The 16,287-nt window shown below is 33.8% G+C and overlaps 1 protein-coding gene across 1 annotated transcript in view; it reads right to left on the reverse strand.

The window, feature by feature from the left end:
* Window positions 1-1,592: 1,592 nt before the first annotated feature.
* Window positions 1,593-16,287, reverse strand: part of LOC136987507 (patched domain-containing protein 3-like) — a 35,579-nt gene continuing 20,884 nt past the window's right edge. Inside the window, exons 3-4 of the mRNA XM_067285244.1 lie at window positions 12,378-12,698; window positions 1,593-2,914 (exon numbers count right to left, since the gene is read on the reverse strand). Of these exons, the coding sequence (XP_067141345.1) occupies window positions 1,593-2,914; window positions 12,378-12,698 (1,643 nt within the window). The remainder of the gene's footprint in view (window positions 2,915-12,377; window positions 12,699-16,287) is intronic.

Genomic DNA, 16,287 nt, shown 5'->3' on the forward strand with positions numbered 1-16,287 from the left:
TGTATTAATTAAATTCATCGGTTTTTGTGAAAGAATTCTTTAAAACTTTTAGCGTTTATTTAGAAACTTTTTGTCACCTGATGACATTGGACAAGAGCATTTTCGTTTTGTTTATTGTATACGACAGTTCGCGCCAGATTTCGTAAAGTGCGGTTTAATAATTCTGTGTTTCTCGTTTTTTCGAAGTTCACTGCGATAATTTTTTATTGCGTGGATTCATACATTTTGCGTTGATTGCAATGGATATTTTAAGGCATAAAGTTTACTGTGAATTAGTTCTAAATTCAGAAAGAAAAGTTGAAAATAATTTATTTTTCGACAATTTGGGAGAACTGATCTTTGTTTGGATGTAAATGAAGGCATGTAAATTTATTTGTGCATATAATTATCTAGTTCTAATTTCGAAACATTTATGGCATTTAGTGTTTATAAGCGTGTTATTTAGACATGTCTACTAATTTAGTGCTAAAACGTAGAACTACGTCAAAGAAGAATACAAACTTTAATTAGCAAGTAGTATCTTTATTAGAAAACTTATTTGTTGGTAGATTTTTTTACATTTAAAGTGTAATTAGATGAAACTAAATGGATGTGAACATAGAAAGTTGAATATGGCAAGAGTAATAGATAAAACTATTATTACATATTACTCGATCAGAAAAATTTATACTTGAAGAATTTTGTTTTGATAATTATTGCCTAGGGTTTATGTCGAAAATATTTTTCAGTTATATTTGTAATTACAGTTAATTCGAATAGTAATGGCGCTTAAATATTTATAGAATTAATTGAAGTTTTCGAATTTTGTTTTGAGGAAACTGAGGAAGGCAAGAGTATCTACAGTTGTATAATGAACTGAATTTAAGTAAATTAGGTGACTTTGTATGTTTCGATGTAGTTTTTTATAATATTACGATATACGAACTTTCGATTTTGTAAATTGTATTATACTAAAAAATAAAGTTTTTCGTTATTCTCCTACTTAATGATGTATTTATAATGTTTCTGAACTAAATAATACTTATTAAATTGAAATCCGAGCATTACAAATTACTATGAATATTAGAGAAGACCGTTTTACTATAAACTACTACGTTTTACTACAGCTTACTCCAATGTTGATTCTACGAAAAGTAGGTCAGACAAGGACCGTTAGACTAATGACGTAGGCTGTTTACTTTTTCCGGTCGCATCGGTGCACTCCCGATAGCGTCATTTACAGAAGTCACACCTACTTTTTTCTGACGCGAGCCAATTAGGAATATTAATTTTTTTAACCAATCGGATGACGGCGGGAGATTTAAATTCGATTTATGTCGATAGATGGCCGTCTAAAATTTCATATTTATTTTAATTTTCTCTCTTTTATTGTAATTTCTCGAGAACTAAAGGATATTCCAAAACAAAGTTGGAGAACCCAACTACTCGTGAAAATTCTACGACTTCACGAAATGGTCCAGGTATTTTATAAGAATTTTTTAACGACTATAGTTGTCCTTCACCACTGCCACTCGATCGTCTTGGACGACTATTCTCGTCCTTCACTGTTAAGAGGTTAAAATCTATTATCAATAATATAATTATTAATTCTTTTACTTATTCGTCTGAATTGCCTGTAAATTATGTGTATGATTAGGACTGAAGGAGTTTGAACCTTTCCACTTGAATATAAAATAGAGACATTTTTGAAAAACTCTGTCGATCAGCGAAATAATTATTGGAACAAATGTAAGTCCATGAATTCCAGCGATTACACAGGCTAAAATAATTACTTTTACTGATAACGAAGAACTCTTATCCGAAGTGTTTAGAACTATTACAATGGCAAGAATCGTAGTGACACTGCCTTGTATAATGGGAATTGCCGTTAAATTTATTGCATTCTGCAATCGTTTGTCCGGACTATTTGATTTCACGGATATATATGCACAGGAAACGTGTGCTGCGTAATCGACAGAATATCCAATAACAACAATTATTACAGTAAAGGAACTCAAATTAAAACTGAGATTAAAAAGGAACATGAAACCCAACACACCCGCTCCTACCGAGATTATGCTGAATAATACACACAAGATGCAAATGACATTTGGTAACAACACGGCAGATATAATAGAAACAGTCATCGACACAATACATAAAGTCTGAATTGACATCTTAGGTATGGCGTCATTAATATCGAAATAGTAAAACAATGGATGGTACACCACAGTGGTGAATGGAAAAGAATTCAACTTTTCTTGAATGTGTTTAAATTGATGGTAGAAATGACTTCCGTTGTTTGTAACGTTCGTTTGAAGAAAGAAACGAGTAGAAATGATTTTGGTGAAAGAAGCATCGAAAACGATATCTTGTCTGAATCTTTTCGTTTCTGGAATGCGTAAGAATAATTTATTGAGTACGAAAAGGAAATCTTCCGAATTTGACATATTATATCCGGTTAAGAAGAAATAAATTTTAATCTGTGAAATAAACTGTAAATAACTTCTTAACCAGGATTCGGTCAAAGATGCAGCAACCAGAGGATCCGATTCCAGAGTTTGTAGCATATTTTCAATATTTTGTTGAACGGTGCGATTTGAATAATCGAGTTCCTGTGTAATGAACAATTGTAACCTGTATTTGTATCGATCGTAATATTTTTCACTCGTTTTGAAATAGTCATATCGATAAGTACCGTGAACTAAATTCATCTCTAATTCCTGTTCGTAAGAATATTTTGTCAATCCCCATATGGAAATTCCTAAATAGGTAAAATATAATAATATAATAAATAATGCTGTCATTTTCTTCCTCATCAGCTCGTTGAAATTCTTCAGAAGATCTGTAAATCTAAACCTGTAATTATCTTTCTTATTCTTCGGATCTTCCTGACGCACAAAACAGAAGATTTTTTCAACAGAATCTTTATTTTCTGGAATTATACAAAGATTAAACACGTAAATATATAATAGAAGTTTAAGTACAATACTTAATAAAATTTGGTAATGATACATTTCCATAATCTTCTAAAAATAGTATAATGTTTTCAAAATATTATATACTCTTTAAATTGTATTTTGCGATAAGTACGTAATCACGGGTGAAGATTGTCTTTCTGAAAAATATTGAAATGAAATTCGACTTGTAATACGGGAAAATTCTGTCTTATTAAATAAATTTCCAACGTTTTCTAGACACGTTCCTGGTCATTCGTGAACGTGGATTCGGCTTCAATTTCAATGATTGACAAAAAGGTTTATAAAATGTTTTCTCGTCGTTAGAAGAGATTGAAAACAACTAATTCAATTGAATCTGTGTTCTCGTAAATTGATAAAATTAAAGCAAGTATTAATTTACTGCAAAATTAAAACATTTCTTAGTTGCCGTGAAATTAATGAAAGTTGTCAATACTCCGAACTCCCAATTATCCTGCATCGTCAAAAGATTAGAGGTACTATTAAACAGCAAGCTCTCACAAGTTTCGGGACATTGCGCGACTTTGTCATTTCGCGATAGAATTAAAGCAAAACCGTAAAGAAAGAAGCCATCTTTGCGGGTGAAGGTCGTGGAAAGGCCAACTTTGCCATTGCCTCCACAAAAGAGGCCTCGTTCCTGTCCATCATGGAAAAGGCGGCCCGAGAACAAACTAGTCGATGGCGACTGTTTTGTCCCCGTGTATTGTTCGTTTTTATCGCCTATTTTCTGTTAGGCGAACGCAATGCTGGTTTCACATTGAAATGGACCCCTATTACATTTTTGGATTCCTCGTTGCCGTTAACGGAAAGTGGTAAAGTTTAATCGAAATCGATCGGTAAATTTCCATCCATTAATTGTCAATTTTAAGGGACCAAAGTGAGGTGAGTCATTAGCCTTGAAATGTTATTTTGCCATAGACAAAGTTTACGCTGTAAACAGCAAATTGGAATAAATGTCATACTAGTCCTAATATTAAAATAGGTAATTAGGAAAACACTGTAAGAATATACTGAAATGCAAATTTTAAAAATGAATAACGAACCTACTGGAACTGGTATAATAAAGAGAAAACAACACCTTTCTTAAATTCCAGCAAAAGTTTAACTATATAAAAACGTTTTCAACTGATTTCATCAGTCTTCTTCAGTTACTCGAACAAAAAAACAAAAAGAACGAACCAAATTCAAATTTACAAAATCACGAGAATGTAAAGAATTCTCGTGATTCCGCAGACTTTTAATTTTGCGCAGCAAATTTTTAATTTTTTTACGATATTTGTGAAGAAATCTACATTTTATTAAATTTTATTTTAAATGCTAAAATTTTATAAATATTTTTCCCCCGACAGAGGATGATTTGCATACCGAGGCGGGAAGTATTCTGCAGATAAATGTCGACTCTCCGCCGCCAGATTTCTTATTTCCTATTGGTGTATGAAGGGACTAAAGTAAGGATTCTCGCGGAGTTCGTCAAAAAGACGTTTGTAAATTTATGTTTTATGCTTATTAGCGGGAAAAATCGGAAGTTGGGTGTAATTCGAGTTTATTTTCATATAGATTAAAGTGTTTTACAGCTCACTTTTACTATTATTGTTACAGAAGTAGAAAAAATGACTTTATTATGTAATTTATTATTTACAGTAGATCCCCCTGTAACACGGTAGATACGTTCCATGTTATATGAATCCGTGTTATAGGGGGTCTACTGTACTGCATTTGGTCATACGTTAAAACGGGAATTCGGCAAAGCATGATAGGTTTAAGAATCGCTTCTAGTTTGGAAATAACAAATCGATATGTATTCTTGTCTGTAACAACATACATTTGTCTACAACCTTTCCGGGATTTATTAAACTCGTCTCCGGGAATTTTTTTAGCGAATGTATTTTGTTACCGATAATACGAGTGAAATGAACGTGATTACCATGATTCATTTTGCAGAGACTTATTGGATTTTTCAATAACATTTGAGAACCTGAAATGCTATAAGAAAGGTTAAAATTTCCATGTTTTATTAAATGGATGTTTCTTTTCTGAAATTGATTAATACAAAGAACAGATTAGGGATAGTTTGATCTGGATCGATCGCTCTCCTTTGCCGTATCGCGCACGTTGACAATATAGGAAGGGAATTGCCTACTCCTTGGTCTTGCTGTATTAAACTGATATAGTTAGGAGCCGTTCATAAATTACGTAAGGGCAATTTTGGCCATTCTAGACCCCCACCTCCCTGTGTGTAAGAAACTGTAATATTCTCTTTGATCCCCTTCCCTATCTTACGTAATATTTAGGCATGATTTAATAGAAACATTTTAAGAAAAAAATCTTTTTATGAAATCCTAAAAACCATAGGTCCAAAATATGGGTTAGTTAATTAATATGTATTGTACTATTATTTATAAAAGTCTTAATGTGAACAAATTTAAAAATATAAACATTTAATGAATTCGAATGAACAATTTATTTTAAAAAATTTATTATTTAATTATTAACAATCTTTTTATTATTATCATCATTAATCAACGTCATAATATTCATTTTTATATTAATGTTAATTTTTACAAAAGGACGCAAAAAACTTTGACAGATCGACTAGCTAGTGACGTGTAAACAGAAACGTCATACAATAGAGAAAAACCACATTCCGTTGCCATAATGGTTGCATCTTGGCTAAGGCAAGAAAATAAATGCTTCTTACACGCTTCTTAAATGCGCTAGGTGCACCTGGGGACTAAATCATAAAGCTTCTAAAACTATATAATGGGGCAATACGACCAATGCTACTTTACGCGGCCTCTAGCTGGGGTCATGTATCTAGCAATACTCTAAAATTTGAAAATGAAACAGAAAATAAAAATGAAATTAATTATCCAGACATATCTATAAACCGGGAAAAAACATCCTCAATATAAAACCATACGAAAAAAGCAGCAATGTAGATAAACTTCTTAACTATAAATCGTATTGTCCTATAACAATTAAAAGAAATGATTTTATAACAGCACTATCAAAGACATGGAACAGAACATCTAAGGTAGAAGACAGAGAAAAACAAAAAAATGAACTAATAAATACTTTTATTTTGAACAATTTCCCAGACAGATTATTAAAGAAATGGATAACAGAATTTATAAAAAACAGACTAAATGTTAAGAATAAGAATGAGAATATCACATATACGTCATTTCCCTATATTAAAGGCACATATGAAAAATATAGAAATGTTTTCAGAAAAAATAGTATTATACTAGCAGCCAAACTATAAAATAAAATTAAAAACAACATCAATATCAATCAAATTAAAAATAACGAAAAACTAGACGAAGCAGGTGTGGTATATGAGATAAAATGTACATCCAAAAAGCAGCAATTTACATCGGAAAAACAAGAAGATAACTCAGAACCAAAATAAAAGAACATGAAGCAGCAATTAGACTCAAATATAACCAACCAATCACTATGGACTAATCGCTGCAGCAAGTTTGGATGTACTGTACAATCAATATCAAAAGTGTAAAAATAATCCACAAAGAGAAAGACAATTATTTACGTAAGTTCAAAGAACACTTCGCAATCGTTAATAAAAACAACGCCATAAACTTAACAGCGTGGTGTAAACAATTAAACAATGGCGTGGAGATTGACGACGTATGGGAGGAAATAGGAGGGACTAAAAAGCAAGTAAACCGACAGAAAGACAGAAATGCCTCAGGGGACAAAATATCAACACCGTTTAGCTTATGTCTAAACATAAAAAAAGGTTAGTACACTATAATGTTAATAATTTAAAATAATATAATTTATAATAACTTCTTGTAACTTGTAATAATTCCACTACAATAATTACTGTAATAAATGTGTTTTCTACCACTTGTAGAAATGTAACACCTGATGAGAGGTGCAAGTTACACCAAAATCTTGCACCTGAAATGCACAGTAAAATAAAGAATAACGAAGATAACACCCAGTAGTTTTTGTCTCTGATGAAATGCGGTCCAGATAAAATAACAACGGTTGAACTTTTTCGTTCTTAACTGTGAAGTTCTATCAACTATTTTTAAAAGAAACATCTTTTTAAAGAAATTGATTTTTAAACAATATAAAGAAGCCGCACCATTGACATAATACATATCTGTTACTTATTCAGTAGCAAGTAAATTACTCTCTCTTCAAAGCGGGTTTGCCATCAGAATTTCGAAGTGCTGCAGAACTGTTTCTACTAATGCAGGCATGTCAAAGATACGGCCCGCGACATCAATTCAATAATGCTATTTGTTTATTTTTTTATTATCTTGATACCAAAGAAAATGTGATATTTTGTACTTAAACAAATAATACTTAATAAACAAAATTGTTGAACTCAATTATTACTATTATTGTTTTTGTTTTTATTTTTATTTATTCATATTACTTAAAGATATTTACTATATTTTATTTGATTTATTTTTGTGTTTAATTTCTTGTTTACATTATGTTTTCTCTATTTCATCTTTTGAATTTCAAACTAAAGTCTGTCTCGTCAAGATCATTTATTGCATAATTCTCACGTTTCTGCGTACAAAATGCGTGTTTTAGACATACTATGGGTGATCGGTTAACGAACATAATCCGTTCCAAGACTTTCTTCGCTATCCGAATTGTTCGTTAACCGATCATCGATTTACCATAGATTTTTATGGGAATTTCATTAATTCGTTCTGGAGACTCCAAAAAATAAATATATACTTTCTTACTGCGTTTATTTGTATGTAATAATAAAAATACATATATACAAAGTCTTGCAATTTTATTAGTCATTTTTTTTCCGTTTATGGAGGCTTAAAAAATCTGTCTAATGTCGATTGATTTTCTCTTTTCTTAAGGATCTTTCAGAAGTAATTAATAGCATTGTAATTGTAAAGATTCCCAAGCCTATTAACCTCAACCTGGTTTGGATACCTTTCCAAGACCGTTGTTCTGACTTCCTCCCACTTTCTCAAAAGATATTTAATAATAGATATATATGCATTAATCCTTTTTTTCAGAAGAAAACATATCTCGCCGAGTTTCTTGGTGTTCTCTATTCAAGAGTTCTTGGCGTTCTTCAGTCGTCAGATCAGTTTCGGGTATCATAATGATACCGAAACTGATTTGACGACACCCTCTTTATTTCTCAGATGCGATTTTTGTTACTCCTTTAGCTGCTTGAATCTTCTTGATTATACGGTATCTTTCTTAGATAAGATTGAACTGCGGTCTACTGTAGACCTGTTCGAGCCATACTGCCCAGCAACATCAGACATCTTCTGCCCACTATCTATCTTTGCTATTATACTCTCAAGTTTCGAAAATAAAAACCGACGCAAAACTTAACGAGTGCCCACCCGAATACTATAAAATAATTGTTTCTGCCAGAAAAATAAAAGATTGGAATAACATGGGAATATTTCAAAGTTCAGCGGAATACTATCCGATCAGCATATACCGGGTTGAGCGTCGATGTCGACATCTCCCGCGCTCCGAAAAGTTTCGAATTGTTGCCCGAAGACGAGGAAAGACCAATCGGTATTCATTATTTACGTGCTTCTTTTTATGCATGTTGTGTGAAGTGTTAATTGCCTGAACGTAAAAATCTTTCGCGAAAGTGTTCGTTAACCTTTCCCCACTGTATTAGTAAATTACAGTTTATGCTTGTACTTTGATTCTTGCGATCTTAATTTCCGGATCAGTTTGCAGACCTGCTTCAGGCCTGTAAATTGGCCGAAATTTTGTTTTATGATTAAAGTTATTGCTTGAAAAGTACAAATGGTGTTTTTTTAAATATTTTATTGTGAAATCTCGGATTATTAAAAAGGAATGTTTTGAGTCGGCTACTTTTTAGAAAATTTTTGGCTACGAAAGCTAAAACCATCTGGCCCGCTGTCGTACTCGAGATAAAAAATTGACACTTAAGCAGTTTGAGTTTGACTTCCCTGTACTAATGCCTCTCTGATACCAGCAGAGCTCCTTCTTTTGCCACTATGTATTGTAGAAACGGTTCTAAACTACTACATCAGAACTAAAAACATCAAGGCTGAACAACAGTCTCTACTCCTATCAACGGCTGTTCATATGCTACCACATTGCAATTACTCTAACTCTGATCATCACCCCGTAAACAAGGTTAACCCCAGGGTACATTTGGTGTCATCTGCTTCCTCCATGGATAGCCATGCAGACATTAATAAATACATAGATGGGTCCAAAAGCACTCCTTCGTGTCAACTCAAGTATCTGTATCTTCTTCCGAACTGACATATTTTGCCAAAAATATTTTAGAAGGTACAGGTACCTTTCACATACTTCCATCTATCAAGCTGAAAAATATGCTGACTACCAAGCTGTTCAGTGGGCCACTTCACTACCAAAGAAAACTCTTTAGGGTTTTTACAGAACCACATTTACAGTGATTCTTAGTCCGTTTTAAAAGCTCTATTAAATCCCAATTGCAATAGCAATGAAATTACATGTGTCCAGCACCATATTAAAAATTTTGGAAATAAGATAACTTAGGGCATAGTGCCATACTAGGAAATGAAAAAGCCGACTTTGAGGCTAAGTCAGCTGCAAAGGACACTGACTCGGACTACACTGACATCCTTCCCTCACGCAGCAGCCTTAAAAATTATATTTATGACAACGCTATGCAAAAGTGGAATCAACAATAGTTGAGCAGTAAAACTGGTAGAATAACAAGACTATTTTCCTAGTGTTGAATGAGAATTGTCATTACCACTTAGAGATTTAACGTTTGCTAGTGCTCAACTTCTTGCTGACCATGGTAATTTTAGAAGCTACCTGTCGATGTATAACCGGGCAGAAACTGCCTCTTGCTTTTGCTCTACAGAAAACTTAGACACCGTCGACCATATGATCTATCATTGTCCAATTTACGATCAAGATAGACTTATTCCGAAATTAGAAATCTTCACGCTAGGTTTCGGGTGGTCATGCCCCCTCCATAAGCTTGTTCACAAGTCACTGTTTGATGCTTTTTACAATTATGTTCAAAAAGTATGGAATTTCTAGTTTTGCATTTTAGTTTTCACAAAAAGCCGAATACTAGTTTTATGTATACTTTGTATCATGTATTTTGGTTTAGGTATTCTTAGTGTTATACACCCTTAAGGATGGTGCACTTATTCTAATACAAAAAACAGAGAAACCCCTACACGGCCTTTCTCCGATGATAAAAAATGTGTAGAACATGATTCTGCTAGCGTTATTATTCTATGACGTCACACGAGATGGCGTTAGTACAACCAGAGTTCTTAATAGAAGCCGCCAAACTGTAGCCAAATTCAAAACTCCACCACTTACCGAGATCAAAAAATAAATGGTGGTCAAACACAAATTTGAGGCAAGTGTTCAATGATCTACCCCATTAAGCCATCCACGAAATGCAAAAAGCAAATTAATTTATAAATTGCGTTATAATTTATTACCTTGACTTAAAACTTTGCGGACATGGAACGGATATATTGTGGAATCATGGACAGATCATCACGATGCTGCAAACAAACAAACAAAATAAATCAGTACTAGCGGAGGACATAATACGTGTCTGATGTGAATAATCTTTTCTATGACTGACTCGTGACTCGAAAATATATCATGGCAAACGTTCTTAATGTTGTGCCACGAAGACATATTCTCGGAAGTGGATGACAAATAAAGGTGTGAGATGGAGGAATGAAATTAATTAAGTAATTAAATACAGTAGAGAGTCGTTAATCTAAACCCCGGAAATCCGAATCGCCGGTAATCCGAACGATTTTCAGTCGGACTGTGTCGTGCTGAATCGAACGATTTTGATACTAGATTTACTTCTAAAATGTAATTTTCATGTTTTTATATACTTCAATATATTTATTTTGTTTGTACAAAATAAAGAAATAATTTTTAACGATACGATAGCCTCGATTATTATTATAAAAATTTTTGTTAGGCTTAAAATCGACGAAAATTCAACACGAAGCGACACGCGACGGAGAAAAATTTGAACATCTGACAGGTTAATATATTTTTTCGTACATAATCGGTAATCGGAACAAATCACTAATCTGAACAATCCCAGTCCCCAATTGATTCCGATTAACGACTCTCTACTGTAATTAAGAATTATTGTTTATTCTTTGCTGAAAATGGAGAGGAAAAGGTCAACGGAGGAACCCACACATGTCCTATTTCTCTCGATTTCTTAACAGATAAGGCCGATTTCATGTCTCTCCGATTTAAACAATTATAACTCAGGTTGTAACCTAATGCCAGACCTTAGTCACTACCGGCAATTAATTTAGTATGTTTGACAGTTGTTATGTCGATTTCGAAGTGAGATGATTAACAATGCCGGATAGAAAGTGTCAACAATTTGTCGATACGTCCGACTTTTGACAGCTCGTATAAACAACACCCGGACTCAGTTCGAACTTAGAACATATTACATCAAGATTGCATCAGCCAGATGACGGTATAAAAAGGAATAGTACCCACTCCTCAGCGCGCTGACACTCTTCCAGAAGAGCAAGGACCAAAGCTTCCGTCCGTCGCAACCCTTGCCTCGACCGCCCCGTCTCCCGTCCCCCTGCCAGGATGATCCCGACATGGAATAAAGGAGGACTACTTGCCAAACCTAATAATCACCGATTTTGGTGAGTTTCACCAACGTCCCATACAACGAGATTTGGAACCACCGGTCTATGAGGTATATTATACGTAAAATTGTTCTTGCTCTCTCGCTAGGTTAGAATCGCTAGGTATAGTTAAATAGATGTTAAGTAGTTCTGTTCCGAAGTAAAATCGTTATACTCCTTATGTAAGCCTTTTCTGTTTAAACTTTGTTATATGTTAATTGGGTCTCATTTTGAAGTTCCTTTGACGGCCGATACCTCATCGACTCGCCCACCGCACTCCCCACTCGACACTTATAAATAACCCTTCTATGGAAACATATTTTGCCGAATCATGGACGTAATCGCGAGTTAAGACGCGTTAAATATGTGGTGTCAGTCCTGATAGGAGAGGAAAATTTATGACTTTCCCATCTCCGAGCGTAACCAAGTCATCCAGTGACATTTGAGAGCGGGTTCTAACAACCCTGACGCCGCATAAGAGTTAGGAACCCCTCCTTTACCCGCGGCTAATCCCACATATATTTAAAATTTGTGAATGCAAATAAATATTCAAATTTTATACGCTACCAATTATAGTGATAACGCATAAAATTACAGTTTCTTATCTATTCTTATCAGGCAAATGTTACAGAAGTTACCCGTATTATAAGAAACAGAAATAAAACCGAATAATTAATAATTTAAGATTAAAGAAAATAAGAAATGTAAAATTCAATGCCTTAACCTATGCCGGGAATGTATATAGATAATGTTATTAAAAGTACTTTACCTGGAAACTTTATGAATACCAGAGAATGCAATTGACGTTCTTCTGCTCTTCCACATAAAACCAAAATCGCTGCAACGAAGGTAATTTGATAAATGTAGTCGAAGATCAAACACGCTGCCATAAACACGCAAAGTTCCTTATATACAGGGATAGTGGCAATGAATATTCCCACTAAAAACGATGCAACATTAGTCAGAGAAGTGATTGTGATGGAAACACCCGACTCGGTGAATGTTTCGGCCATTCTTTCTTCCACAGATTTCTTTGGATCGGTTTTCATCCACGCTGATAACATAACAAATGTATCGTCCATACCAATACCTATAATTGATAAGATTCTTAATTAGAATTATTATATATTGAAATAAAATAAGAATATTGTACAACGTGAATAAACACCATCATATAAAATAAAAAATATGAATATACCCTATACGAGTATGTGTGTATCTTATATATGTATAAATGAAAATATAGCTTATAAAAATTAGTGCTTTAAATATCTATTGCCTATTTTATATTATGTGTGACTGACTAATAATTAGGGGAGCATCTGTCGGTGCTGTCTTCGTTACTAACTTATTTCTTTTTTATAGTTAAGCAATTTGGTTTTTTTTTGGTTGTTTTATTTTTATGTATTGGTATTCTGTATTTTATTGACAGATGCTCTCAATCTTTAACTTTAAACTGTAACTAATTATTACATTTGGTTTTTAGACCTTAATTTATATCTAAATTGTTATTTATATAATTTATTATTGTATAATTTTGTTGTGATTTGTGATTTTATGTTCACTGTATCTAAGTGTTTTGTTTTTGAGAGATGGTTTTGCTCCTCGCATCAAGAAGTGTATCCAGTATGCGTAATAATACCTAATAATAAAAAAATAATAATTAGAAATAGAAGTAAAGTGATAGAGAAACAGAATGAAATAAAATATCATTTATTAATTACAGAAAATTTTCTCTTCACTTTTATATTCAAAGGTAATATTAAAATATATTTATTTATATACTCTCTAGTTGTCACTAATGTTTTCTCTCACTCCACAAGAAATAAAGTATCCCTCTTTGAAAAGCTCTTCTCTTCATCCAAGCACCTTTTACAGCTTAATTCTTCCAATTTAACGTATTCTAACACATCGTTTAATGGTAATGCCATCATAACATACAGGGATGTAGAATTCTAAAACGATTTACGGGTGGAAAAAAATAAATTACATACAATCAACAGAAATATAAACAATTGTCTCTCAAATTTTCACCTAAATTTCGAGTACCTTCTATAGAAAGTATTGCTCTCCAATAGGTATAAAGCACGTGATAAAAACCCGTAAAACTTTACGCGACCGACTCACTAGTGAGTAGCGAACTAACTAACTGTTTAGTGATTTTATCCATTCGGCCGTGGAGTGTTCATCAAACTATTGTCTATTATTATTATATAAATATGACTTACCTAAAATAAGAAACGGAATCATGAATGTTACAGGAGACACCTGATGTCCCAGATACTGTAATAAGCCGAACCCCGAAATTAAACTCATTCCTGTGGCTATCGAAGACATGATTCCGGTCCACGGTTTACTTCGGAGAAAGTCTGGCCATAAACAAGTAACAACGGTAAACGTAAGCATCAAAAAAACAGAACTTGGAATATATTTTAAGGAAGCGAGAAACAACTGATTTTTTGACTCAAGCCTAGAAAGCGACACGTCTTTCTTTATTCTGATATAAGAAAGGTTCACTTTATTCAAGATGTCTACGAATTGATTTTCCCATTTAATGGCTCTTTCTTCTGCCCATTTATTCGAATCGTCTAGAAAATAGAACAATTTAACAGACTTGGCAGATGTTATGAAACCTTCTTTCTTCAATTCCACGCCACCCAAAGTTAAAACGTCGTAATTTCTGCTAGTGTTACCAATTGGATATTTCAACCGAAATGTCCCTTTTTTCAATGCTTCCAGTTCGTTGTTTATACGAAGAATTTTATTTTCGTAACACTTTCCATTATTTTTAGCACAAATGTCTTTGTAGTTCCATCCGTCGTCTTCGTCAACAAAGAAATTTTGAATTTCTCGATCCAAAGTGGCGATTTCCCGAAAGACGAACTCTCGTAGAATCGAGCCTCCGTCCGTCGCTTCGACAATAACGGTTCCGTAATGAATGACGTGCAATAATCTTGCGGGATCGAAGTTTGATGCGAGATCTATGGGAAATAATTGCATCAATCGCGATTTGTGCTTATCGATAATCCCTCCAGATGGAACTAGAGTGTCTTCACTTAAATCTTGGGAGAACTTTTGAAATCCTGTGCCTAATAATAATGTCATAAAGACTGGCACAACTATATACCATGACGTATGTCTTGAGACATTTATCCCGTGTTTATGAAAGGTTTTGGATAAGAATCGGTATGCAATTCCAATACACATATTTGAAATCTATAAAAATATATAATAATGATAATTAATTAATTAATTTCCATATGAAAGACAATATCGTATTTGACTAACATATGTAAAAATAACATTAGAATGGTTGACAATGGTGTTTGGAAAGTCAATAGAATCATGCTCGACAATCAATCAATCATTTTATTTAACACACATAATATACAGTGCATACTTGGTACCGCTGGGCACAACCAAGTAAATACAATCAATAAATCAAAATATGAGTAATAACAGTAATAATACCAATATTAAAATACAGAGTGTTACTATAAGAGTAAAAGAAATATAACATATAATAATCAAAATATAGTAAATAAAAATAAGTATGAAAATAATAATACAACAATAAAGATACAAAATGATACATAAATAAGAAATTAGATACAATAAATCAAAATACAGGGAATAATAATAGCAATACAAAATATTAAAAAGCAAAATGAAAACATTAAGAGAAAATAAGATACAATAACACAAAATATAAGTAATAATAACAATAATACAAATACAAATAGTTTAACAAATGGTTAGGCACTATGGCCAAAGTCGGAAGGAGCGGTGCAGATGCTATCTATAGTTTGGCACAGTAGTGGTTTTAAAGTATGCACTGATGAGGTCTATGAAGACTTGATGGATATCCTCATTACCTAGGAGGTGGCTAAAGCAGGGTGGCCAGCTGTGGCCATGCTGTATGATGACAGTTTTAAGGTGTTGGCGTTGCGGGTCCAGCATAGGACAGTCCAGGATGTAGTGCCTGCTGCTATCGACCACACCACAAAGAGCACAGTGGGAGCTAGCCGCACCAGCAAACCGTGCCAGGTAAGAGTTGAACCCGCCGTGGTTTGTAAGAAATTGAGTCAGATTATGATTTGGTCTGTACCACTTGTAGCTGTAAAAGTTCTTGATGTTGAGAACAGAATTATGAGTGATGGAGTAGAGACAACCATCATCCCATTCAAGCTGCCATGTGTGAATCAAGTTCTGCCAAAGAATGCTTTTTAGGTGTGAATATTAAAACTATCATAAGAAATGGGAAGATCACTGTCTACAGAGGCGGCCTTAGCCAGGGTATCAGCCCTCTCGTTGCCCTCAGTACCTTGGTGAGCACGGGTCCAATAGATATGGTAGTTATTTGTGGAGTTAGTGATAGTGTTGAGAATAGAGTTAGCAATGGGATGATAATTGTGGTTCTGAAGAAGGGTGATGGAGGAAGCACTATCAGTGATTATTGCAATGTTCTTGTTGGAATAGTTATTGGCTGACCAGCTAGTGGAAATGTGAATGGCATAGAGTTCAGCTTGAAACACAGTGCAGTGCTCTCCCAACCTGTATTGCCCGGTATGGATTTCAATGTTGTTCGTGTAGGCTACATGGCTGCAGCCAACATGGTCATCAGTTTTGGAGCCGTCCGTGAAAATCTCGATGTCTGCGTGTGCGGGCCTGATGAAGTT

This window comes from Centruroides vittatus, unplaced genomic scaffold, assembly GCF_030686945.1.
Source record: "Centruroides vittatus isolate TY-2023 unplaced genomic scaffold, ASM3068694v2 scaffold_2342, whole genome shotgun sequence".
NCBI classification, from domain to species: Eukaryota; Metazoa; Arthropoda; class Arachnida; order Scorpiones; family Buthidae; genus Centruroides; species Centruroides vittatus.